Source organism: Squalius cephalus (genome assembly GCF_949319135.1).
Source record: "Squalius cephalus genome assembly, chromosome: 11".
In the NCBI taxonomy this organism is placed as follows: domain Eukaryota; kingdom Metazoa; phylum Chordata; class Actinopteri; order Cypriniformes; family Leuciscidae; genus Squalius; species Squalius cephalus.
The window spans coordinates 3,573,098-3,598,264 of NC_137132.1; the positions used below are offsets into that span (position 1 = coordinate 3,573,098).

General features: G+C 37.7%; 2 protein-coding genes across 2 annotated transcripts in view; both read left to right on the plus strand.

Moving 5' to 3' along the window:
* Positions 1–822: 822 nt before the first annotated feature.
* LOC307167479 (nucleotidyltransferase MB21D2) lies at positions 823–9,247 on the plus strand. Its single transcript, XM_079886613.1, has 2 exons — positions 823–1,127; positions 6,919–9,247. The coding sequence occupies exons 1-2, from the start codon at positions 893–895 to the stop codon at positions 8,181–8,183; spliced, it is 1,500 nt and encodes a 499-aa protein (XP_079742739.1). The 5' UTR covers positions 823–892; the 3' UTR covers positions 8,184–9,247.
* An 8,022-nt stretch (positions 9,248–17,269) lies between these two features.
* The window catches only part of fgf12b (fibroblast growth factor 12b), a 78,478-nt gene continuing 70,580 nt past the window's right edge, over positions 17,270–25,167 (plus strand). Inside the window, exon 1 of the mRNA XM_079886676.1 lies at positions 17,270–17,616. Within this exon, the coding sequence (XP_079742802.1) occupies positions 17,592–17,616 (25 nt within the window). The 5' untranslated portion in view covers positions 17,270–17,591. The remainder of the gene's footprint in view (positions 17,617–25,167) is intronic.

Consider the following 25,167-nt stretch of genomic DNA (forward strand, 5'->3'; position numbering starts at 1 on the left):
TTTTTTGCATGCTTGCAACTTGTTTTTTTTATTAATTTACCTCTAATAATTTGGCAGAGTTTGCGTTTTTTTTCTTCCATTTTTTATTAATGTAAATAATTTGCAGATTTGTTCATTTTATTCATTTTTGGCAGCGTTTGTTTATTTGTTCATTTATTTATCTTTTGCATGCTTGCAACTTTTTTTTAAAATTAATTTATTATTTTGGCAGGCTTTTTCATTTTTTTATTAATTTAATTAATTTGCAGATTTGTTAATTTTATCATTTTTGCTTGTTTATTTGTTCATTTAGGCTAATTATTTGTTGGCAGATTTGCAGATATTTGGCAGCATTTGCATTTTATAAGCCTTAATTGAAGTTAATTTTAGCTGGACAATAACATTATTCTACAGCTGCTCTAAAGCCAAAACAATCTCTGTTACAGTAATCTCCTATTATCACTGTAAAGCCGCTTTGAAACAATATATCGGCCTATTGTTAAAAGCGCTGTATAAATTAAGGTGACTTGACTTGTTGTATTATGTTATGACAATGACGATAATTGTTGTTAATGTTGTTTTTTCTTCGTTTCTTTTCTTCAAGTATTTAATAATAATAAAATATATTTTTTTTTTTAAAAAAAGAAGAAAAACAGCACCGGAGGGCGTGAGTGATGATGATGATGATGATGCGCACCCTATGTGCGCACCGGACGGGATTTATTTTTTCCGTTTTTCTTTTTTTTTTCTTCGTTTCTTTTCTTCAAGCATTTAACAATAATAATAAAAAACAACGGAAAAAAAAATAAATCCCGTCCGGTGCGCATCATCATCATCATCATCACTCACGCCCTCCGGTGCTCGGCCAGTACAGCGCGTGCGCTCCGGTGCGATTCACCGTCTCCTCGCGAACATGGCGGCGCCTGGGCTCTCCAGCCGGGCTGGTTCTGCTGGCAACAGCCCCACCGCCACCCCGAGCAGCACCAAACACGTCCCGAACCCCCCCGAGCTGGACTTCCGGTCCGGTACCAGGATCGAGGAGCTCAACCGACTGATCGGGGAATTCAGCAAGCACGAGCAGCGGGAGTATGACGACCAGCGCGCGCTCGAGATCCACACGGCCAAGGACTTCATCTTCTCCATGCTCGGTGAGAAAGAGCAATGCTTCGTGCATGCAGTGTAACGAGACATGCATTGAAAGGGAAAGTGCGATTTTGCTTCCCCTCTGCATCTGTTTCTCTTTGTCACGCGCTTCAGTTTGTGTTGAGCAGTGGATGTGTGTGTGTTTGCAGATTCAACACCCTCATGTTTGCACTGTTATTATTATTCATATGCTTCATGTGTATGACCTGTCAAAATCTGGTCATCTGCTTGCTGTTAAAGGAACAGTTCAGCCAAAAAATGACAATTTCTTTCTCTTGTGGAACATAAAGGGAGATGTTGAGCACAATATCCACGCTGCTCCTTTTCTTTTTATTGAAAGTGGAAGGTCAGATAATCTTCAGAATGAACAAAAATGCACATTTAGATTGAGTGTGTGATGAACAGACTAAAATTTAAGTCGTTATTCACTGAATATCCACTTTGAACAAGTAAATAATGACAGAATTTTCATTTTGGGTAAACTATTGCTTTATGCTTGATTATCGAAAAGGAAAAACAGTGCAAGACATGGTGAGGTAAAATTTTTATATATAAATGAATCATGCAAATTCTGCCAAATCTAGGCTAATAAATGCATAAAAAATCACAAATATGCATTTTATACATCAATAAAAATAAACAAATGTGCAAGCATGCAAATTCTTCATATTGTAAATGGTTATGAATTAAAATTAAAATCTTCAACCAGCCTAGCAGGGATAAGCAGCACCAAATTAGTAATAATAATAATAATACCTTTAATTTATATGCGCCTTTGAAGGCACACAAGGACGCCGTACAACATAAAAGTAAATCAGTAAAATGCAAAGCTATGCAAAAAGATAGACACACCGATCCAACATAAAATCAACAAATCAAATCATCAGAAGCTCTTCTAAACAGATGAGTTTTAATCCGAGCTTTAAAGAAAGCTGTGTTTATTTAAGAGTGGAGTTATCGGAGGCAGTGAGCAGAAGCTCGGCAGTGGCGAGCCACCCAGGAGCCTGAAGCGATGCAGTGAAGCAGAGCTCAACTTCTGCTGGCTCTCCGTCTCGCGCATGTTTACTCAGCCGTGCGCTCGCATGCAGAACACACAGACCGGAGAGAGATCTGTGGAGAGGGGGAAATCAAAACTGACAGTGTGCACTTTTTTTTAAAGGGGTCATGACATGAGAGATCTAATTTGCCTCCGTCTTTTGTCATAATACGAGGTCTTTGTACCATTAAAACATCTTGTAAGTTTCAGAGCTGGGTAGGCCATTTGTTCCAGAAACTTTTTTTGTCATGCTGTTTGAAAGTCTCTTCTCACCCTGATTTATATGTATTTATATGTATATACAGTCAAAGCAGAATTTATTCAGACACCTTCAACATTTCTCACATTGTCACAGTTTATTTGCTATAGTTTAGAAAATGGTAGTAAAATATGACAAATCACTGAGACATATGAACTCAGTTGATATTTGACTGGTTTTGTCCGTCCTTCTGTTAGACTGTCTCACATATGAATGATGTTGAATATCTGTCAGCTGTTAAATTTAACTACACAATTAGATAATACCAGTTTAGCTCAACCAGTGACCAAGCAATGCTTCATTTTGTTCAGTCTGTAAAAAGAGCATTAGCAATTAAAGAAAAAACACTTCAGCAAAACATGATCAGCTCAAAGTGTCGGAGTCATTTTTGGTCCCAAATGTCACTGGTAGTCACTGTATGAAGAATATTTGGGTATAATATGTCACAGTTTTTGCTATCCTCACTTACATAAATGAACTATAGTGTCCTGCACACACTAGTAAAAAAATATAAAAAATCCCAAAATCTGGTGTCTGAATAATTTTTGGTTTGACTGTATATCGTCTGAGGAAGGCGTAGGACCGCAAAACATTCGTCCAATCATTCCATACGATTTCCTACGTATGTGTTTCCATACCTCGCGCGGACATCACACATCATCAGCGCGTTTCATGATATGCAGAATTAGACAGACGTCAGTCACAGAGCAGCGCAAACAAAACGGCAACCTCCTTTTACAGTTCCTCCTGAACCAAAACAACGAGTTTCTGCTGCGTTCACACCATAACTACTGTAATCTGGAAGAGATAGAAACCCGTGACTCGAACGTATACGTTTCAATGGTAACATTATCATTGCTGAAATGAATCCGCACTAGTCAGGTGGTACAGGTCGGAGCTCTTTAAGTTGTTTATCTTTAGTATTATAATAATGTTATGTGCCTTGAGAAATTAGGTAGTTTAATGCCGTCTCTCATGGCGCTTTTGTTTGTACGCGTTCATGTGTTTTGAAGGAGGCGTGGCTTTGGAGACGTTTTGAAGGGAAGGTGGGATCTCATGCTAGCTAACTTGCTATTGCTAGCAGCTCTGAAAATTGCCTGCCTTAAAAACATCCTCTTCATTATAAACAAAGCATTTATTTAATCAAGCTCCAAAAACAGCTTGTTTTGATATTGCGGGATCTGTGACGTCACACGGGCAAATACATTTGCATATGACATTGACGAATAGTTTTACATCATTGCACCATAGGCCCCGCCCACTGGTGGCATAGGCCCCACCCACTGGTGACATAGGCCCTGCCCACAGGGGGGTTCAATCGCTTAACAACTGACATTTGTCTACACTGGATGTGTGCGTCACGTCATAAGCAAACAGAAGCCATTATAATCACTGGCGCTGTCTACACTGATATAGTATACAGATGTGTGTAATCCACACGTCACAGACTTCAGAAGATCCCAGCGTCTGAAACAAGTGGATGGTTTATTTTAATGGTGTCCCAGATCACGTCTGAGGATTATATGTTTGTTCGGATCATTTTATTTTGTAAACGAGGCACAGTGTAGTTGACAGATGAAGCAGCGACTGTATTGGATCTGACAACAGCTGCATCACAAACCAAAAGTAAATGATTTCATAATGCTTTGTCTGTAAATGATTTTTATATGGATAATGTTTTCAATAGCCAGTGTGTGTTGATACTATTTCCTATGCAATGATGTTAGCCAATCATGTGGGCGTTTACTGACAAGCCTTAAAGGAGCCGCGCCTTAAAAACACAGATTTTGATTTGAAAATAATTCCACATTTTTTCATATATATGTTTTTTTTGTGTGCAAAATTATAAGTGAACCTCAAAGGAACATATTAAAATAATAATAAAAAAAGATGTCATGACCCCTTCAAAAACAAAATTATGTTTAGCTGAGTTTACTTCACTTGAATTGGTAGTCGAAAACGTGATAAAATGAATGGCTGAATGTGCATTGCTGAGTGTTGAACTCGCTGACTCTGGCCTCACCGGAGGAGTGTGACAGATGTGCAGGGCCCAAAATAAACACTCATGCAGAGTCACTAACTTGTTTTCGTTTTTCTGAGATTCTCTAGAGTTGCTTCTGCTGCCGATGGCAGATTTTAATGCCCCCGAGTCACTCGCTGGTTCATGAGGTTGAGCTCAGGTGTGACGTCATCTGACACCGGGGATTATTATTTTTTTCTTTAGGAGTCTGTTTCTAGCATCTGGTCGGGAATGTTTATTGTGTTTGTGTTGGAATCGTTTTTATGGACGCTATCGCCTTTGCTCTGTTGATCTTGTGATTAAAGATTAACCCTTTTTTATCATGCTTTATTATGAAGTTTGTTCCATTAGGCAATGCCCTTCATTCCCTCTAATGCTGCGCTCACGTCTCGTCAGAATTACTGTAATTGTGCAACATAACAACTGTTTACAGCACAGAAACTATTCCAACACTTGTAACGCCAAAGTGCATCCATGTGCAAAACCTTTATCACTACTCTAAAGGTGACATTTGTAATCTTCTTTGCATTCATTTAAATGTAATTAATTGAATTTAATAGACTTATTTAGTCATATTTATGTTAGTGGCACAAAAATTACACTGATTGATTGAACACAGATTTAATTCACCTCTAAAATATTAAAGAACTAAGAAAGCATCCAGGAAACATCAGCTGTAATAAAATGAGATTTTAAACTGCAGTGTATATCTAAAGTCCCTGCCTTTTTTTAAACCATATTTTCATATATGATGTGGGATATGGCAAGCCGTTTGAACTTTTCCAGGATATGAATCCTTGATATCAACAATTCAATTTTCACTCGTTAAAATGATAGTTATTGATATCAGGAATTAGATTTCTACCAGTAACAATGGCTATTTTTGATATCAGAAATTACATTTCCACTGGTAACAATGCTAATTCTTGATATCCACAATTAAATTTTCACTAGTTAAAATGATAATTCTTGATATCAACAATTGAATTTCAACTAGTAAAAACTATAATTCTTGATATCGGTAATTGTATTTTCACTAGTGAAATGTCACCATAGGCTGCCATTCAAATTCAATTGTTGATATCAAGAACTGATTTCTTACTAGTTGAAATTCCAGTTTCACATATCAGAAATACAATTCTTACTAGTAAAAACATTTATTTTTGATATCAATAATTCAATTGTCACTAGTTGAAATGTCTATTCTTGATATCAACAATTGAATTGCTACTAGTAACAATGTTCATTTTAGATTTCTACTAGTAACAATGGCTATGTTTGATATCAGAAATTACATTTCCACTGGTAACAATGCTAATTCTTGATATCCACAATTACATTTTCACTAGTTAAAATGATAATTCTTGATATCAATAATTGAATTTCAACTAGTAAAAACTATAATTCTTGATATCTGTAATTGTATTTTCACTAGTGAAATGTCACCATAGGCTGCCATTCAAAATCCATTGTTGATATCAAGAACTGATTTCTTACTTGTTGAAATTCCAGTTTCACATATCAGAAATACATTTCTTACAAGTAAAAACATTTATTTTTGATATCAAGAATTCAATTGAAATGTCTATTCTTGATATCAACAATTGAATTGCTACTAGTAACAATGTTCATTTTTGATATCAATAATTCCATTTTCACTAGTGACAATGTTAATTTCTAACATCATGAATGTGATTGTTACTAGTAAGAAAGCCATTTTAGATATCTGAAATAACATTGATATCAGAAATACATTTTCAGATAGCAAAAATGAAAGATTTTACTAGTAGCAATTCAATTGTTGATATCAAGAATAGACATTTCAACTAGTGACAATTGAATTCTTGATATCAGGAATTTGCATTTTTACTTCTAACAATGTAATTATTGATATCAAAAATTATATTTCTACTAGTAAGAAATCAATTCTTGATATCAACAATTGATTTTGAATGGCAGCCTATGGTGACATTTCACTAGTGAAAATATAATTACAGATATCAACAATTAAATTCTTGATATCAACAATTCATATCCTGGAAATGAATAAAAGTTAACACGGCTTGCCATATGTGTGGGATGAAGTGGAAGAAGTAAAGGTTTCCATCAAACTTCCAACTTGTACTATATTAGAAACTATTTCAGACATCGTATTAACTAATGACATAAACACTTTTTACTCGTGTTTGTAGTTCTTTCTACAAAGCGCTCATAGTGGTTATAGTGGTGCTCACTATAACAGCTAATATTACCCACAACCCATTGTGCTTTTGGATCCACACTTCGAAGATCCACTGAAATCATCCGGGGACTTCTGGCATACTCTTTTCAACATACTATGCTTTGGGACACACTTATTCTAGTCTCACATACTGTTTAGGATGGATAGTATGGACATTGAGATGCAAGATAGGTTTCCATTTGCGACAGGGCCAAAGACAACATTTGTCCCTCTCTAATGATGTCATTTCCTGTTTTCAGGCATGGTGCAGAAGTTGGACCAGAAGCTTCCAGTTGCCAATGAGTACCTGCTGTTGTCCGGCGGGGTGAGGGAGGGTGTGGTTGACATGGATCTGGACGAATTGACGGTGTACGCGAGGGGAGCGGATTACGACATGGACTTCACGTTGCTGGTTCCCGCGCTCAAACTCCACGACCGAAACCAGCCGGTCACGTTGGACATGCGTCACTCGGCGCTCTGCCACTCCTGGCTCAGCCTGCGACTGTTTGACGAGGGCACCATAAACAAGTGGAAGGACTGTTGCACTGTGGTCGACCACGTTAACGGCGCAACCAACTACTTTTTCTCGCCCACGCTGGTGGCCGATTGGTTCTACGAATCCATTAGTTTGGTTTTGGCGGAGATTCAGAAGAAGCCGCAGCGTGGCGTTCCCCGGGTGGAGAAAGTCGAGCGCAACTCAACGGTTATCTCCATCATCTTGGGCGTCGGAGGCAGTCGGATGCTATACGACGTGGTACCAGTGGTTTCGTTCAAGGGTTGGCCCGCGGTGGCCCAAAGCTGGCTGATGGAAAACCATTTTTGGGATGGGAAAATCACAGAGGAGGAAGTGATAAGTGGGTTTTATTTGCTGCCCGCGTGCTCTTCCACAGGCCAGAAGGAAAACGAGTGGCGTTTGTCGTTTGCGCGCAGCGAGGTGCAGCTGAAGAAGTGCATTTCCGCGAGTCTGATGCAGGCGTACCAAGCTTGTAAAGCTCTGATCATTAAGCTGCTGTCTCGACCCAAAGCCATCAGCCCGTACCACCTGCGCTCGCTAATGCTGTGGTCCTGCGATCGCCTGCCGCACACGTACCTGGCGCAGGAAGACTATGCCGCGCACTTCTTGCTAGGTTTGATCGACGACTTGCAGCATTGCTTGGTTAATAAGACCTGCCCTAATTACTTCATCCCTCAATGCAACATGCTAGAGCACCTCAGCGACGACACGGCTATGCTACATGCGCGCAAGTTATCGTCTGTACGCTCCGACCCAGTGGAGCACTTGCGGAGCGCAATCGAACACGCTAAAGCTGCCTCGCGGCTCACGCTTGAGCTTCAGTGGCGCGGCGGGAGCTCGAACCTGCCGTCGCCGCTGTCGGACCCGGGAGGCGATCAGCAACCGGATGACCGGCTCGCGAAGAAACTCCAGCAACTGGTCACAGAGAATCCTGGGAAGTCCATCTCCGTCTTCATCAACCCGGACGACGTCACACGACCTCACTTTCGCATTGATGATAAGTTCTTCTGAAGCCACGCCCACACATCTGATTGGACGTTGACTGCAGATGACATCACCCTCGCATAGATGTTAAATTCATCTGAAGCCACACCCACTGATCTGATTGGACGTTGACTGCAGATGACCTCACTTTCGCATCGGTGACATTCTTCTGAAGCCACACCCACAAATCTGATTGGCTGCAAACTGCAGACGTCATGCAACCTCACCCTCGCATAGATGATAAATTCATCTGAAGCCACACCCACTGATCTGATTGGCTGCTGACTGCAGATGATCTCACTTTCACATCGGTGCCCAATTCTTCTAAAGCCACGCCCACAAATCTTGATTGGTCACTGACTGCAGACAACCTCACTTTTGCATTGGTGAGATTCTTCTGAAGCCACACCCACTTATCTGATTGGATGCTGACTGCAGATGACGATGACAAATTCTTCTGAAGCCACGCCCACAAATCTGATTGGCTGCTGACTGCAGGCAATGTCATGCAAATTCACCCTCGCATAGATGAATTCATCTGAAGCCACGCCCACTGATCTGATTAGTCACTGACTGCAGACAACCTCACTTTTGCATTGGTGACATTTATCTGAAGCCACGCCCACTGATCTGATTGGTCACTGACTGCAGACAACCTCACTTTTGCATTGGTGACATTCTTCTGAAGCCACGCCCACTGATCTGATTGGACGCTGACTGCAGACAACCTCACTTTTGCATTGGTGACATTCATCTGAAGCCACGCCCACTGATCTGATTGGACGCTGACTGCAGACAACCTCACTTTTGCATTGGTGACATTCTTCTGAAGCCACGCCCACTGATCTGATTGGACGCTGACTGCAGACAACCTCACTTTTGCATTGGTGACATTCTTCTGAAGCCACGCCCACTGATCGAATTGGACGCTGCCTACAGATGACATCACACACTTTTGCATCAATGACAAATTCTCCTAAAGCCACACCCCTTGATCTGATTGGACGCTGACTGTTTTATGTTTATAATGAGTTCCGGAAGCAGAAAGCTGTGTGTTTTACACAGAGATGTTAAACGCTTCAGACTCTAAATATGATGTTAAAAAAAGGAGATGATCCTGTTTCACTGCTGCCAGTTGAAGTCGTGTTCACATATCTGTTCCTCCCCATTACAGACGCCCAGTTTTTACGGGAAGGAGAGAGAGAGAGAGAACGGGAGATTTATGGAGGCATGTGGGGGGAGGACGGTTTGTGCATGGCTCATGTGGAAAACAGGAAACCCATAACTCCACTCAGAAGTGCAATTAGACTAAATGTGTTTATACGCTTTACTTGTAAGTACACTGTAACATTATACTGTAAACACACTATTTTAGACATTTAGATATCGTTTTCACAAATACACTGGCTGAACTTTTACTCTCACAAACTGCACACTTAAGACTCCAAAAAAAAAAAAAAATGCACAGAAACACACTCCCTGTGATGATGGATGTTTGTTTCTTTTAAAGCTAAATCTCTTTGGGTGAATCTCATGAAAACATGTCCAGATAACATTTTACAACCCCAAAAATATAAGCATTTTTATTTTGCATGAAGAAAATAAAGCTTATTTGAGAAGATGGTTTTCATTCATGACATTTAAACACTTTTTAAACCCCCTTTTTTTATTCTTATTAGATTCTCATTACTGTAATACAGTGATAAAAAAAAAATCATCCTTCAAATAATATCAGGATATAGAAATATATATTTTTTGCATTGCATTAATCAGTTGGTTTCTTGAGATTCACCTCTTAAATACTTTATTTGTTTTGTTTTTTTATATACATATGCTGCTAAACATGATGGGTGCATTAATAATTTTTGTTTTTGTAATAATTTGAGTATTTTGATCATCATGTGTTGTAACTGTGTACATACTGCTGTAATTAACCCCGCCCACTTCTCCCAGTTAGACCAGTCTGACGAGCTGATTATCAGCATCAACCAATCATGTGATGTGCACTCATTTAATTATTGACACATGCATATCTTTGCATGTAACTGGTAGGAGGGACCGATCATAACAGACCAAACGTGAATCTTGAAGCTCTACAGGGACCAATCGTAATGCCTTATCACTGAAATCAACCAATGGGGTGTTTTTAATCCGATTAAGAGACTAAAGACTCTTTTTCAACCCCGACCGCGTGTTTCTCTTTATATCTGAATCAGGACATATCAGAACAAAAAAGAACATGTTGATGTATTATAGCTGTCGTCGTTAGACTGATGTCCATGAGAATTGTATGTACATGTTGTTTAGACTTATGCTTGATTAATATCTCTGATTTGCCAGCGGGTTTATTATGGACACCTCAGCAAAATAAAATATCTGCTCTGGATCGGTGTTGCATTGCATTTTCAACTTGTGTTTGCTAAATAAAGCTGTACAGAAATACAGATGTGTGAGAAAGGTCTTGATTATTCTGTTTTGCATATCCAGAGTCACCTAAAAAAAAAAAAACTTGTTAAAAAATGCAGTAAAAACAGTGAAATATTATTACAATTTAAAATAACTGTTTTCTATGTGAATATATTGTTAAACTGTCATTTATTCCTGTGATCAAACTGAATTTTCAGCATCATTACTCCAGTCTTCAGTGTCACATGACCCTTCAGAAATCAGTATAATATGATGATTTGATGCTCGATAAACATTGCTAATTATTATCAGTGTTGAAAACAGTTCATATTTCTTTGGAAACTGATACATTTTATTTTCCTGGATTCTTTGATGAATAGAAAGTTCCAAAGAACAGCATTTATTTGAAATAGAATCTTTTGTAACATTATAAATGTCTTTATTGCCACTTTTAATTAATTTAATGTGTCCTTGATGAATAAAAGTATGCTGTTATTCACTATTTAAAAATCCCCAAACTTTTGAACAGTACGTATGTTGCATGACATGAATGGACAGCAATAACAACTCTGATTTTTCTCTCTTTCTTTCTTTGACTCATTCTGCCAAAAGGTGCTATATTTTTATGCAAAATTGGACTGCAAGAATGACATCAAAGTTGCATGCAACCATTTAAAGCATTTGCATCCTTCACATGTCATTTCTTTTCCAAGTTGGCTGTATAATCGTATATATGAGCAGGAATCAATTGTTGTAAGCACTTCATCTCTAGGCTTCATCTAAAGTACAGAAGTACTCGTTTTTAAAAGTACTTAAGTATCAAAAGTAAAAAGTAAATGTCAATGCATTGTTTTATTATTGTTGCATTGTTGTATGTAATGCATATAGTACCTTATGCCTCTGAATCTATGCCTATACCTCGTATCAATATCACATTTATTTCTAGAACACAGTTCCAGTAGTGGGATTGAATGTGAGATGTGCACTCAATAACGTCCACAATGGTTTTGGACCCCTGAATGGCTGTTCCCTCAAATAGTGGCCTATTTAAAGTTTTTTGGCTTTTAGTATGAATATGTTAGCATTACTGTTATCTATAAGCTAGTGTGCTCCAAAACAATGACAAAATTTGCATTTAGGAGACCAAACCCAACGTCGAAAATGAAACATCAGATTGACGTTAATCTCCAATGTTGGACAGACGTTGTATTGTGGTTGAAAATGAAAATCGGGTTGACGTCAGAAACCAACATCAGTCGGATTCTGACATCAAGCCGATGTCGGGCACTGACGTCAATCTGATGTCAGGTTCTGGCGTCAATATGAAGTCGGGTTCTGGCGTCAATATGAAGTCGGGTTCTGATGTCAACCCCATGTCGGTTTCTGACGTCAATCTGATGTCAATCTGATGTCGGGTTCTGGCGTCAATATGAAGTCGGGTTCTGGCGTCAATATGAAGTCGGGTTCTGGCGTCAATCTGATGTCGGGTTCTGGCGTCAATATGAAGTCGGGTTCTGATGTCAACCCCATGTCGGTTTCTGACGTCAATCTGATGTCAATCTGATGTCGGGTTCTGGCGTCAATATGAAGTCGGGTTCTGGCGTCAATATGATGTCGGGTTCTGGTGTCAAAATGTTGCCGGTTTCTGATGTCAATCCCATGTCGGTTTCTGACGTCAATCTGATGTCGGGTTCTGGTGTCAAAATGTTGCCGGTTTCTGATGTCAACCCCATGTCGGTTTCTGACGTCAATCTGATGTCGGGTTCTGTTGTCAATCTGATGTCGGGTTCTGTTGTCAATCTGATGTCGTGTTCTGTCGTCAATATGAAGTCGGGTTCTGTCGTCAATATGAAGTCGGGTTCTGGTGTCAAAATGTTGCCGGTTTCTGATGTCAACCCCATGTCGGGTTCTGTTGTCAATCTGATGTCGGGTTCTGTTGTCAATCTGATGTCGGGTTCTGGTGTCAAAATGTTGCCGGTTTCTGATGTCAACGCGATTTCGGTTTCTGACGTCAATCTGATGTCGGGTTCTGATGTCAATATGAAGTCGGGTTCTGATGTCAATATGAAGTCGGGTTCTGTCGTCAATCTGATGTTGTTGGTTTCTGATGTCAACCCCATGTCGGTTTCTGACGTCAATCTGATGTCAATCTGATGTCGGGTTCTGACCTCAATATGAAGTCGGGTTCTGTCGTCAATCTGATGTCGGGTTCTGGCGTCAAAATGTTGCCGGTTTCTGATGTCAACCCCATGTCGATTTCTGACGTCAATCTGACGTCAATATGAAGTCGGGTTCTGACGTCAATATGAAGTCGGGTTCTGACGTCAATATGATGTCGGTTTCTAACGTCAGTCCGACTTTCATTTCCAACCAAAATGCAACCCCTGCAACCAAAATCATCCCCTGACTGGCGTTACTACTTTCTACTCAAGGACCATGACAGAAATGTAGTGGAGTAAAAAGTATGATATTTGTCTTTCAAATGTAGTAAAGTTAAAGTAAAAAGTTTCCAGAAAAAATAAGTACAGATACTCAAAAAGTGTACTTAAGTACAGTCCTCAAGTAAATGTTCTTTGTTACTGTCCACCTCTGATCGTGCGGGATCATCACCCACATGCCGTCAGCTAAATGCTCTGTTACTACTGTATTAAAAGCACTGACGCCGCAGGAGAAACATGTGCATGGAGGTTTTCCTCCAGGAGCTCAGCCCCGCTTCCCGAGGACAGGTGCACAGACTTTAAGAAAGGTAAATGCTGATAAGTTTATCAGTACAATAGAAGTGTGGCTCGGGATGATGGAGTGCTGTGTGTGTAAATGCTGAGAGCTGTTCTTATATCTTGCTGACCTGAGGAAGGTGCATGGAGTTTCAGTTTTGCTTAAGCAGCTGAATACTAAAATAATCCAGCTACAGTTTTATATACGACTGTGTGAGTTATTTTTGTGTATTGTCGTCTCAGCACCCGTCTGCCCATCTGCGTTGAGTGTGTGTGTGTGTGTGTGTGTGAGAGAGAGAGAAGTTTGTTGATGCTCTTTGAGGTCATTTCAGATCTGACACTGATTGATTCACTTTATTATTTTCAAAGTTTAAAGTCCCCCTGAGGTGAAAATCCAGTTTTTAATGTTGTTTATGTGTATATGTGGTGTTTTGTGCTTTAAGACAAACCATGTGTAAATTCATAAGTCGACACCATTGCTGAGTATTTCCTCCTTAAAACTGCAGTGAACCAAAGACAGTCTCAAAAACACGCTTTGAAATCGCTGGTGTTTCTGACGTCACAAACTACCTTGTAACCAATCAGATCAACGTGTGATCGTCAACCAGTGGATCTCTGAGCTGAGTGAGTGGAGGCAGGGCTCATTTGCATATCCATAGAACCGTGCATACTAAATGAGGCAAGGGTGTCGAGTTACATTCAAGATATTTTACGGCATGAATTTTTTTTCAAGGAAAAAACGTTTGCTAGGACTGGGTGTTATGATGATATATCGTATATCGTGGTGACAATATAAAGTGTGAATCAATTCAACTTTTTCTATATTGTTTATATATCGCAGTTTGCAAATATATCCATTCGTCCATGTTTCTTTATCACTCTATAGTGTCAATAACTCATGCTTTAGGGCACAGGAGTTATTGACACCATAGAGCAATAAAGAAACATGGACGAATGAGTAATAAACAGCGGGACGTGTTTGATGTTAAAAAGAGTTATTAAAAATACAATATCCCACAAAAGAAAAACTCATCTGTGCGTGTCAATACACATAAAAATACACCAAAATCACTTCTCTTGATCAAATAAATTCATTAATACAGTGAAGTCTATGCAGTGTTTTATTTTACATTTGATTACTTTATTAAATTTCTGTAGTATTGACACTCTTTTTGTATCTTTGTCTTCATTTGTTTCTTTGTTCTTATTACTGACTGTTTACTTGTCTTCAATAATTGCTTGCATTAGTTAAACTAGTATTAGTTTTTGCTGTGGTTTTGAGAATAGTGAAATTTCACTGGTATCTAAAATTTGGGGTATTGTAACAAGCTTATTTCCATGGGAAAAGACAATATCATGATATATTTTGTTACTGTGAAAATTACTCATATGTAAACTAGGGCTGTCAAACGATTAATCGCGATTAATCGCATCCAAAATAAAAGTTTGTTTTTACATAATATATGTGTGTGTACGGTGTATAATTATTTTCTATATATAAATACACACACATGCATGTATATATTTAAGAAATATTTGCATGTATATACTGTGTATATATATTTATATTATATATAATTTATATTATATATAAATATTTTATATATAAATAACACATTTTCTTAAATATATATGCATGTGTGTGTATTTATATATAGAAAATAATTATACTCCGTACACACACATATATTATGTAAACACAAACTTTTATTTTGGATGCGATTAATCGCGATTAATCGTTTGACAGCCCTAATGTAAACCCGAATAAGTTGGCAAAACTCAATACATTTAAGCCAATCAGTTGCCTCAAAATATTTAAGTTAAGAAATTCAAAGTTTAAGTAAGCAGAACTTGCAGATTTTTATTGTGTACTCATTTTACATTTTTTCACATTAAGAACATTTTACTTGTTCTTAATGTGAAATGTACATTATTCCATACATTTAACTTAAATTGTTCATGTAACCTCAATGTGAACATTTTTGTCATTATAAGCTTAGCTGGTTATAACAAATGAGTTCAATTAATGCTAATAATAGCATGTTTTCACACTTGTTGTATGAATGCTGCAATATAAAGCATAGAAATACTTGCTCTCAAACCAAGCCGCGTGCACCACTTGTCATCATGACGGTAACTCTCCTTAAATCAACATTAACAAAAATTCTTCTAAATTAGCATAACAAAACATTAATCACTACTAAATCTCCCACTTAACATTAATCTTGCACACACAAAAAAAACAACATTATATTACACTTAATTTCAGCATTTACTCTCCCTTTCGAGTGCCATGGGCAAAGCATGCTGGGAAATAGAAATCCCAGCACAGTTTCAGTCTAAATTAAAACAAATTATTTCATAAAACTCAAAACAATGAAACAGTTCAGTTTACTTAAAATATATCAGTTCTGTGAACTTGAAAGAAAAAGTGCTAAATACTCATAAAAGTTCATTTGACTGAACTAATTAGTTTAATTTAAGTTTGTCCTACTCAAACCAATTCATTATTTTGAGCATTAGGGTTTACAGTGCTAAGATTTTGGTCATATTGCCCATCCCGACTCCTTGCTATATAGCAGGAAAAGATCCCACAGCTTCACATGTGATTTATTTAGTGGTATTCACCACAAGTAGGTTGTAGTGTAACCGAGACAGAAATAAGTATAGAAATGGAGCACAGATGACCTTGAACCCAGTCTGTGAATAGTTGGTGGTAGAGGTATAGTGAAATGAAAACAAAATTCAGTTGTACAGACCAAAATGTTCTTTGCACTCAGAATAGATCCAGATAGATTTCAGCCTATCGTGAAAATTCGTGATACTTCACTGAACGGCCCATTTCACATGTATTTTTAATTAAAAAACATAATACACACTTAATAAAAAAAAAATATATATATATATATATATGTGCTGTTTTTATGGACCTACTTTTTATATCTAATTTACTTATTTTATAGGTTTTATTTACTTTAAAATGATGCTATATTGGTGCTATACAAATAAAGATAGTATAGCCTAATTATTTTTATTATAATTTGAATTTGAAAAACATAACAGAAAAAAAAACACACTAATGTTGACAATTATTTAATAAACTGATTGACAATGTAAAAACAACCGTTTCCCCCCTCCCTGTTTTTATGAACCAATTATTTGTATAGGCTGTTTTATGGCTTATTTGTATTTTTTTTGTTATATTGGTGCTATTTATTTTCGTAGTTGTAAATAAAACAAATCGTTGGAGTTTATTTTTAAGACTATTCCAGTCTTTCTGCTTCAAAATCTCATGTTTAATTCACTGTTTTAGCCTATACTTGCCGTTTCTTTGTTAACTTGTTAAATTTACTTTTTGTTTCAGTTTGTTTCTACACCAAATATAATTTGAATTTTAAATGTGTAATAGTCCATTCTCTAAAAACATACACTCATAAAATCTTGTAAAACAAACTCAAATGTCAAAAATGATTCAGTAAATCGATTGAAAATGAGATATCGTACTATATTATCTGATATGATCATATCTGATACCATCATTGTAAGGATGATAGACCAGAGGATCACATCAGGCTCCGTTTAATTTATTTTAATTTATTGATTTTAAAGAATTACAACTACAGTCAGGGGGGTACATTGAGTAAAGAAAAAGAAAAAAAAGATCCAAATATATAAATAAACAGTTAAAAACTTAAAAGTTAAACAAAAATGTGAAAATGTTTACAGATTGAAACACACTTTGCAGCTTTCTTATTTTTTTAAACCCAATATTGTGTTTAGGGTATAGTGTTGAATTTCTGATCTTAAAAGTAAAACCAAAGGCTTGTTTCCTTCAAATTTACATTCATGAATACTAAATTTACCTAAAAGAAGAAGCAGATTAATTAAGTAACGTTCCTTATAATAAGAGCTAGGGAAGAAAAACAAAAAAGCACAGTTGAAAGCTGGGCAAGGCTCCGTTAATCTGAGGTGTCACATGACACCTGCTGTGACGTCACGCCCGTGTGTCTGATAGCGGCGGAGCTTGCGGCAGCTCCCGTTAACGGCGCGCGGAACGAGCACCGGTCACACGCACGCGCACGCTCCCGCTCCAGCATCAACAAACACCGTCCGCCACACCCGTGATTCCGTGATTCCGCCGTCGCCTCACTCAGCACAGGACCGCGCGTGAAGTGACTGACAGCTGCTCTCACGTGAGAGTCGCGCCCCCGTGCGCCGCTGTAGCGCGAGCCAGGACCGACGCAGTCTTCCTCATCTTCAGCATCTTCTTCTTCAGCTTCTTCATCCTCCGTGACCGACAGCAGCGCAACGGGAGATGGAGAGCAAAGACAAGAGCGCCGGTGAGCGACTGACGTCATGTGTGTGTGTGTGTGTGTGTGTGTGTATGTGCATGTCTGTAAGTGTGTGTTTGTGTAGACTGCGGTACTTAGGTCTGCTGTCCTGACGGGGTCTGGGTGGGGTGTGTGTGTGTGTGTGTTCATGTGTGATGCTTATCAGATGCCAAGCATGTGTGTGTGTGTGTGTGATGTATCTGCAAATGCTTTCAGTGCCAAACATCCTGATGCAGCAGAAAAGCCTCTTGCATGTTCGGGTGGTCTTCCTCCACATCACATTCATCACAGTCCTCTGCATGTGTGTGTGTGTGTGTGTGTGATGCATTGAGTTCCTTTACATGATGAAACACCTGTCTGCATCATCATACGCTGTGTTTGTGTAAGCGTTTGGGTGTGTATCAGCAGAAGCCGTGACTGTACACATCAGTTTATTAACTGTAAGGGATATAGTGTGTGGAATAAGTGTGTGTTGATGATGCTCATGCATTGAAGTCATCAACATTCAGGACGCGCGCTCACTTTACTGCACCCGAACGCTCAGAAGGGAAAATTCCCTTCAAAATAAAAAGGCTTCCACATCGGAATCCATATAGAATCCATACAGTTCCATTTAGAACCTTCGACGTTTACGGAACCGTTTGAAATGCGCCAAAGGCTCATGCACTTTTAGAGGTGAATCTGAGGTGCACAAGCTCAGATCGTGAGGCCTAGACGATCAATCACCCGCGCTAATACAAACTAAACAAGTTGATGAACAGATTTAAATCCGTTAACAAGAGCCGGTTTTTATAGGCCAGTCATTTTTAACCGGGAACAAAAGTCGGGATTTTCAGCTCAGCATGAGGGTCAAGATGTGCCGTAGCATTAAATAACACTCAGTGTTTACTGCACCTGTGTGTGTGTGTTTTATGGCCCATATTCAGGTCTAATAAATGCATTTGGGTCATCAGTGTCCTTTAAATGCGATATATATGATGCTGTTGGTGTGTGAGGTAAATACAGCGTTCCCGAAACCCATATACACACACTCTTAAAGGGTCTTTATTGGAATCGATGGTTCCTTTAACATCCATCGCACAAAAGGTTCTTTATTAGGGGTGTAACGATATATCGTGGATATATTGTGTATAGTTCACCCAAAATTAAAATTACTATGTGGAAGTTTTCAGAGTTTTAGTGTCAGTACTACATTAAACTACTATAGCCTATATAATGTTGAATATGATGTATAATGAGGGAATATGTGTGTCCTGATAATGTCACATGTCTTGTTACCAGTAAAAGTGGCCAACATTATTTTAAATATATCTAGTCAGTGACAGAGTTCAAGCATATTCATCTACAACAATTCAGTATTTTCAGCTTCAGAATCATGAATATTGTTATTCTGGCATCTCTATTGTCGGTTCATTGGGTTTCCAGCATCAAGACTATTCACTTATACACACAATGTGACACCAAATTTAGCATTTTAATCAACAGTTCATTTTTTGTTAAGCTTTTACCATATGTCTTGGAGTATCGCAATAATATCGTATCATGAGCATTGATATCGATAACATGAGGGAGTCTGTTCTTTATAGAGGAAAAAGGTTGTTCTTGATGGTTATTCTTAAACAAAGAACAAAAATGTTTCTCGCTTTGAAAGCAACCGTTTTATTTGTAAGAGTGTAAGTCACACTCAAAAAGGTTAGAAATATCAAGCATGCAAACAAAATCTGCAGGATCTTTTCCCAGAACTCATTTTTTTTCCACTGACTTTTGCAAGTCAGTTCATTGGTGTGGCGGCGAGTGTGTGTGTGTGTGTGTGTGTGAACGAAGATGCTTTCAAGATCATTTCATGAGTTGCTGAATTCTGTCCACATTATATTTTTAACATGGAAGTTTATTGGCATCTGGATCCATGAAGAACTTTTAACATTCATGGAAACTCTTAAAAAAAATTTTTTTTGTCTTTTCGAAGAAGATCTGTTTTAGGTTTAGCAAAGAATCTTCCAGATCAGTTCTTAAGGCGAGACACTACAGGTGAATAGGGTAAAATTTTAAAAGAATAGATATCACCATGAAACTTCCTCAGTTGATTACTTACACAAGTATATAAAAAAATGTATTACAAGTTTTAGAAATGTGTATGTTTAATTATGCAAATTAGGCATTATCTCATTAAATATGCACGATTTTGCATATATTTTCGGTAGATAGATCTGAACATATGATAAAGCCAGGTGCAAAATTCTTTTTTCATTTTGTTTACACACAAGATGAAAAAAAAGTTCAGGATATATGCTTTCATTACCTAGGAAATCAAAATATTCTGTCCATAGCCATAAAAAATTATTTTCGCCATATTTTTTTGATTAAAATGTCACATAAATCAGGCCAGGAATGATTTATTAACAAATCCCTCTGAGAATATCTTCAGAATACTGCCAAGTGTATAACTGGAAAGTTTGGTGTACACAGGCTGAGATGTTTGTACTGGAGAATGACAAAAAACTCATTTTGAGAAAACGGCATTTAAAGAGTTAAATCGCTCTAAATGAGCTTTCGTCATTAGCTTTAAATCCCCCTTTGGACATTCACGATTGGTTACTGATAGAAATGAAATGCCCATATTTTGGTACTTGTGCAGGAGACTCTGAGCTTTACAACAATACCGCTCATGGCAGACTTCAGTAACTCGGCGTGTCGCGTTGGAATGCTAACCTACTGGTAAATTCGGGAGAAACTTACAGCCGCAAGTAAACAAAATCTTAATGTATATTTTCAATGTTTTCTTTATAGCAGCTTGAAAGAACACATATTGAAGGAGTAAACTAGCCCAAAATCTCAAAACTGACCAATGCATGAAAAATCTATGTTTTTGCCTGCTGTGTCTCGCCTTAAAAGAACCATTATTTTTTCTTAGTGTCAAGAACATTTTAATAATTCCCAAAAAAACTTTTTCCACCATAAAGAACCTTTTCTGTGAACGTGTCAGACTCACGAATCATTAAAGTCAATTTTGATTTCATGGGGACTTTACAAACTAGTAGGGCTGGGTATTGACACAAATTTCACAATTCGATTCGATTTCGATTACGATTCGATTCAGTATCGATTATTTTGGCTATCAGGTACAATACATTGCAAATTTTCTCAAGGAAAACAAATCTCTTCACTAATGCTGTAAGCCATGGGAGTCAGTTGTAGCCTAGACTTCATTAGCCTACTATAATATTGAAGGTAAAAATTAACTGATTTGTATACAAACACTTAAAATACACTTATTTTTATAATAATAAAGTTATATGAAATTATATAAAAATTTAAATGGTGGCTGTCATAAAAAACTTTCCAGATTTATTCAAACATGCATTAAATATTGAAGAACATTAAACATTATAATGAATATGTAATATGGTGCATATATTTAGCAGAATGCTTCTCTCTAGAGTTTACTTTTCTAGCTGACTAACGAGTTTATGGTCACTGGATATGGTTTTTCTGAGGTAAATGTGACGTTACATGACATTGTTTACTAACGCATCTTTGCACGGTTGAAACACTGATTGAGCGACTCCATGAGACATGATACGGACTTCGATAAGTTGTACTCTATCTTTTAACACACTTTCAGATGCTCATTCATGTTTATTTCGCGCTGTAACTGGTGTTATTAAAGGAGAACTCCGGTCAATTTTAACATTGAGCTCATTTTTTTTATAAATTTGGAGTGCTGTCAATACAGAGAACAACGACAAAAATCGGTGTTGCCTACACCAAGTTATTCTATTTTTAAAATTTGCACCCTGTTGACTTCAATGGGGCAAGTACTAAACCTGCTTTTAGCCTCTTAACATCCTTGATGTGTCATTATAAGTGCCCAGCTAATGTGAGTGATTCCTTCAGAGTGAACACGGGTGAATCTGACTGCAGTAGATGTGAAAGATATGGATAAAAATGATGTTATTTCAGCCAGCGCACATACCTGTATTTACATCCTGTTTTCGGTTGAAGTCCACAGTAGTCGATTGTCGAGTTCACGCGCATTGGTTTAGTTACCTATGAACACGCGCGTGAACTCGACAATCGATTACTATGGACTTCAACCGAAAACAGGATGACTAATCGATTCTTGGGATTTAAGAATCGATATCGTTTCGTAAAATGGAGAATCGATTAAAATCGAGAAATCGATATTTTTTACCCAGCCCTACAAACTAGTGTGTTTATGATTATGAAAATAAACTGATAAAATATGATAACAATAGTAGTGTGCAACAACAAGCAGCCTAACAGACTGTCTTTGTGCAGATTAAATAACTGTGGATGCCTCACACATTCAACAATAACACAGATAATGTGTCCAAATTACATGTTTAACTCAATGAAAGTACATGTTGCATGCTCATGCACATTAGTCTAAACTCTCTTCTTCTACCGTCAGCATCTATGAGATCCTGTTACTGAGTTGGTACGACATTTTAAATATGAAGTTCATGATGGTTAATGACCTTCTGTAGCTCCGCCCCTTTTCAGCGCCGCGCTCGTTGTGTTCTGTCATCCGGTTTGTATTTCCACAGCATGAAGGGAAGATCTTACGGATTTATGAATGAACGGCTTGTTTTAAAATCTTCCCGGTCTACTGACATTTATGACATCCGCTTCAAACATTACAGTGCTCATGATAACTTTCGTTAACTCTACAGTAAATCCACAATTACTATTCGACAGCGATGCCAAAGAAACATACAGAGATAACGCAAAAAACAGTTTCTCTGGCGCATATATAGTATGAATATGGTTAATATGAATAGTTCCGTCCTAAATAAGGCACTTATAAACTATGTACGGTAACACTTTATTTTACAGTGTCCTTGTTACATGTTACATGTACTTACCGTAGTAATAACAGTAAATTATGCATAATTACATGTAACTAACCCTCAACCAAACCCAAACCCTAATCCTATAGTAAGTACATGTAGTTAATTAATATTACTCAGTACTTAAATATATAATTACACTTTAACAATGACACCTTAAAATGAAGTGTAACCCTATGTACTTGTGCACTCAACCGTGTAGTTTATGATTTTTAGGTTACATTTTATTTTTAAGGTTACAGTGTAATATATTTAAGTACTGAGTAATATTAATTAACATCATGTACTTACTATAGGGTTAGGGTTTGGTTGAGGGTTAGTTACATGTAATTATGCATCATTTACTGTTATTACTATAGTAAGTACATGTAACGTGTAACAAGGACACTGTACAATAAAATGTTACCTACAATTTTATAAGATTATTTTGTCCTTCAACATCGGAGTCTGATTGCCGCTCCACTACGTAATTAAAGCTACAAAAGTCGAGTTCATGAAGTGTGCAATGTTAATTTATTTTTGGTTAATTAAGTCGAGACACTACAGGTGAATAGGGTAACATTTATAACTAGCAGATATCACCATGAAACTTTCCCAGTTGATTACCTATTAAGATGAGAAAAAAATGTATTACAAGTTTTTGTAATTTAATGTTTAAATATGCAAATTAGGCAATATCTAATTAAATATGCGCTAATTTGCATATATTTTAAAAAACTAAATCTGAGTATTGGATAAAGCCAGGTTCAAAATTATTTTTTCATTGTGTTCACATATTAGATGGGAAAAAAATTACAGAGGGATTTATGGATATCTACTTTAGTTTTCCTGTAAATCAGAATATACTGTCAATAGCCTTAAGAAATAGATTTTCGACATGTTTTTTGGAATAAAATGTTATATAAATCAGGCTAGGAATAATATATTTACAAATCCCTCTGTAAATGTCTTCATAATATAACTAGGTATAAGACTGGAGAGTTTGGTGTATATAGGTGCTACTGAAGTGGAGATTTCAGACTTGGAGAATGAGAGAAAAGTCATTTTGAGAAAACGGGCTTTAAAGATTTATCATCAGCCAATGAGATTGCGCATTCAGCCCTTTTACTTTCACGATTGGTTGCTGATAAAAAGGAAATGACCATATTTGGATCCGACAGCATTGTACAGGAGAGAGAGAGCTTTCTAACGGTGTATGTAATGACGTTAAATGAGGATTTAACAACAACTTTTGTTGAATTTATGAGAAATCTACAGACGCAAACAGACAAAGTGTAGTAAAATAAAGACCTAAATGTGTATTTCAGACTCTTTTTCACCACAAGTCTGAAAGAAGACATGTTATTGAAGACAAATATCCAAAAATCACAAAATTGACCAGTAAAAAACCCCAGATGTTTTTGCCTGCCGTGTCTCGCCTTAAGTGCATCATCCAGGGCCCACTGAAGTGCCTTGAAACGCGCAGGATTAATCAGTGTGTTGACGGATTCTCCACTAAAACAGGGAGTCAGGGAGGGACAAATCAAGCTTCTCCTCCCCTTTTTTAACATAGCCAATAGTGTTTCATTAATATCAGCTCGGCCAGAGCTGTTGAGCTCAGTAAAGCCGCATTTGATAGCTTATGACAGCCATAGTTTAATAAATTCCCCTTTTAGATTTAATATGAAACTGTAACTAAAGCAAAACAGTGGTCATAATCATGCTGAGGATGTGTCATAGCGTAGGGGGCGGGGCTTCAGATTCTAGAGAGCATTTGATTGGACAGGAAGTCAAGCTGAAGTGCAGAGTGCATATTGTCGTAAGTGAGAGATTGCCAGTTTTGAACGCTTATATCTTCTAATTGCGAATTTTGTCATTGTTTTGGAGCACGCTAGTATATAGATAGCGGTAAGGCTAACGTATTCATACTCAAAGCCCAAAAACTAAACATTTTGATTACATGGGGACTTTAAAGTGTACTTTTACTCGCACTATTTATGCTACAAAACGTCATAGAAGTACACAACATTTAATTTAATGAAATTCGTACGTACTACATTCTCCATGTTGTTGTTATTATCATGTGACCCACCAGCATCATTCATGAATCCTCTCCCGTGGCCTCATGGGATAGCACAGTGTCCATCACACACACACTTCAGAATCTCTCCGGAAGAAATAGATCATCCGGGACTTTTCGCCTGCTGTTTTTTGAAAACTATGTATTCGGTAATACGGTACTGTGTGCTGTTGTATTCGGACATACTTCTCTGTTGGCGTACTTAACTCAATTAGCAATCGTGTTGACCAATATTCAACTCAAGTTCACACAGGTGTAGTTCGTCACATTTACATTACATTACATGTGTGTGATGGGTAGGTTTAGGGGACGGGTTAGTGTGTGTGTGTGTGTGTGTGTGTGTGTGTGTGTGTGTGTGTGTGTGTGTGTGTGTGTGTGATGGGTAAGTTAAGGGGTCGGATTAGTGTGTGTGTGTGTGTGTGTGTGATGGGTAGGTTAAGGGGTCGGGTTAGTGTGTGTGTGTGTGTGTGATGGGTAGGTTAAGGGGTCGGGTTAGTGTGTGTGTGTGTGTGTGTGTGTGTGTGATGGGTAGGTTAAGGGGTCGGGTTAGTGTGTGTGTGTGTGTGTGATGGGTAGGTTTAGGGGTCGGGTTAGTGTGTATGTGTGTGTGTGTGTGTGTGTGTGTGTGAT

Bases quoted from the DNA above. Each gene is read 5' to 3' on its own strand.
- LOC307167479 (XM_079886613.1), top strand. From the start codon at position 893: ATGGCGGCGCCTGGGCTCTCCAGCCGGGCTGGTTCTGCTGGCAACAGC. The intron at 1,128-6,918 runs GTGAGAAAGAGC...TCCTGTTTTCAG, and splicing joins CTTCATCTTCTCCATGCTCG to GCATGGTGCAGAAGTTGGAC.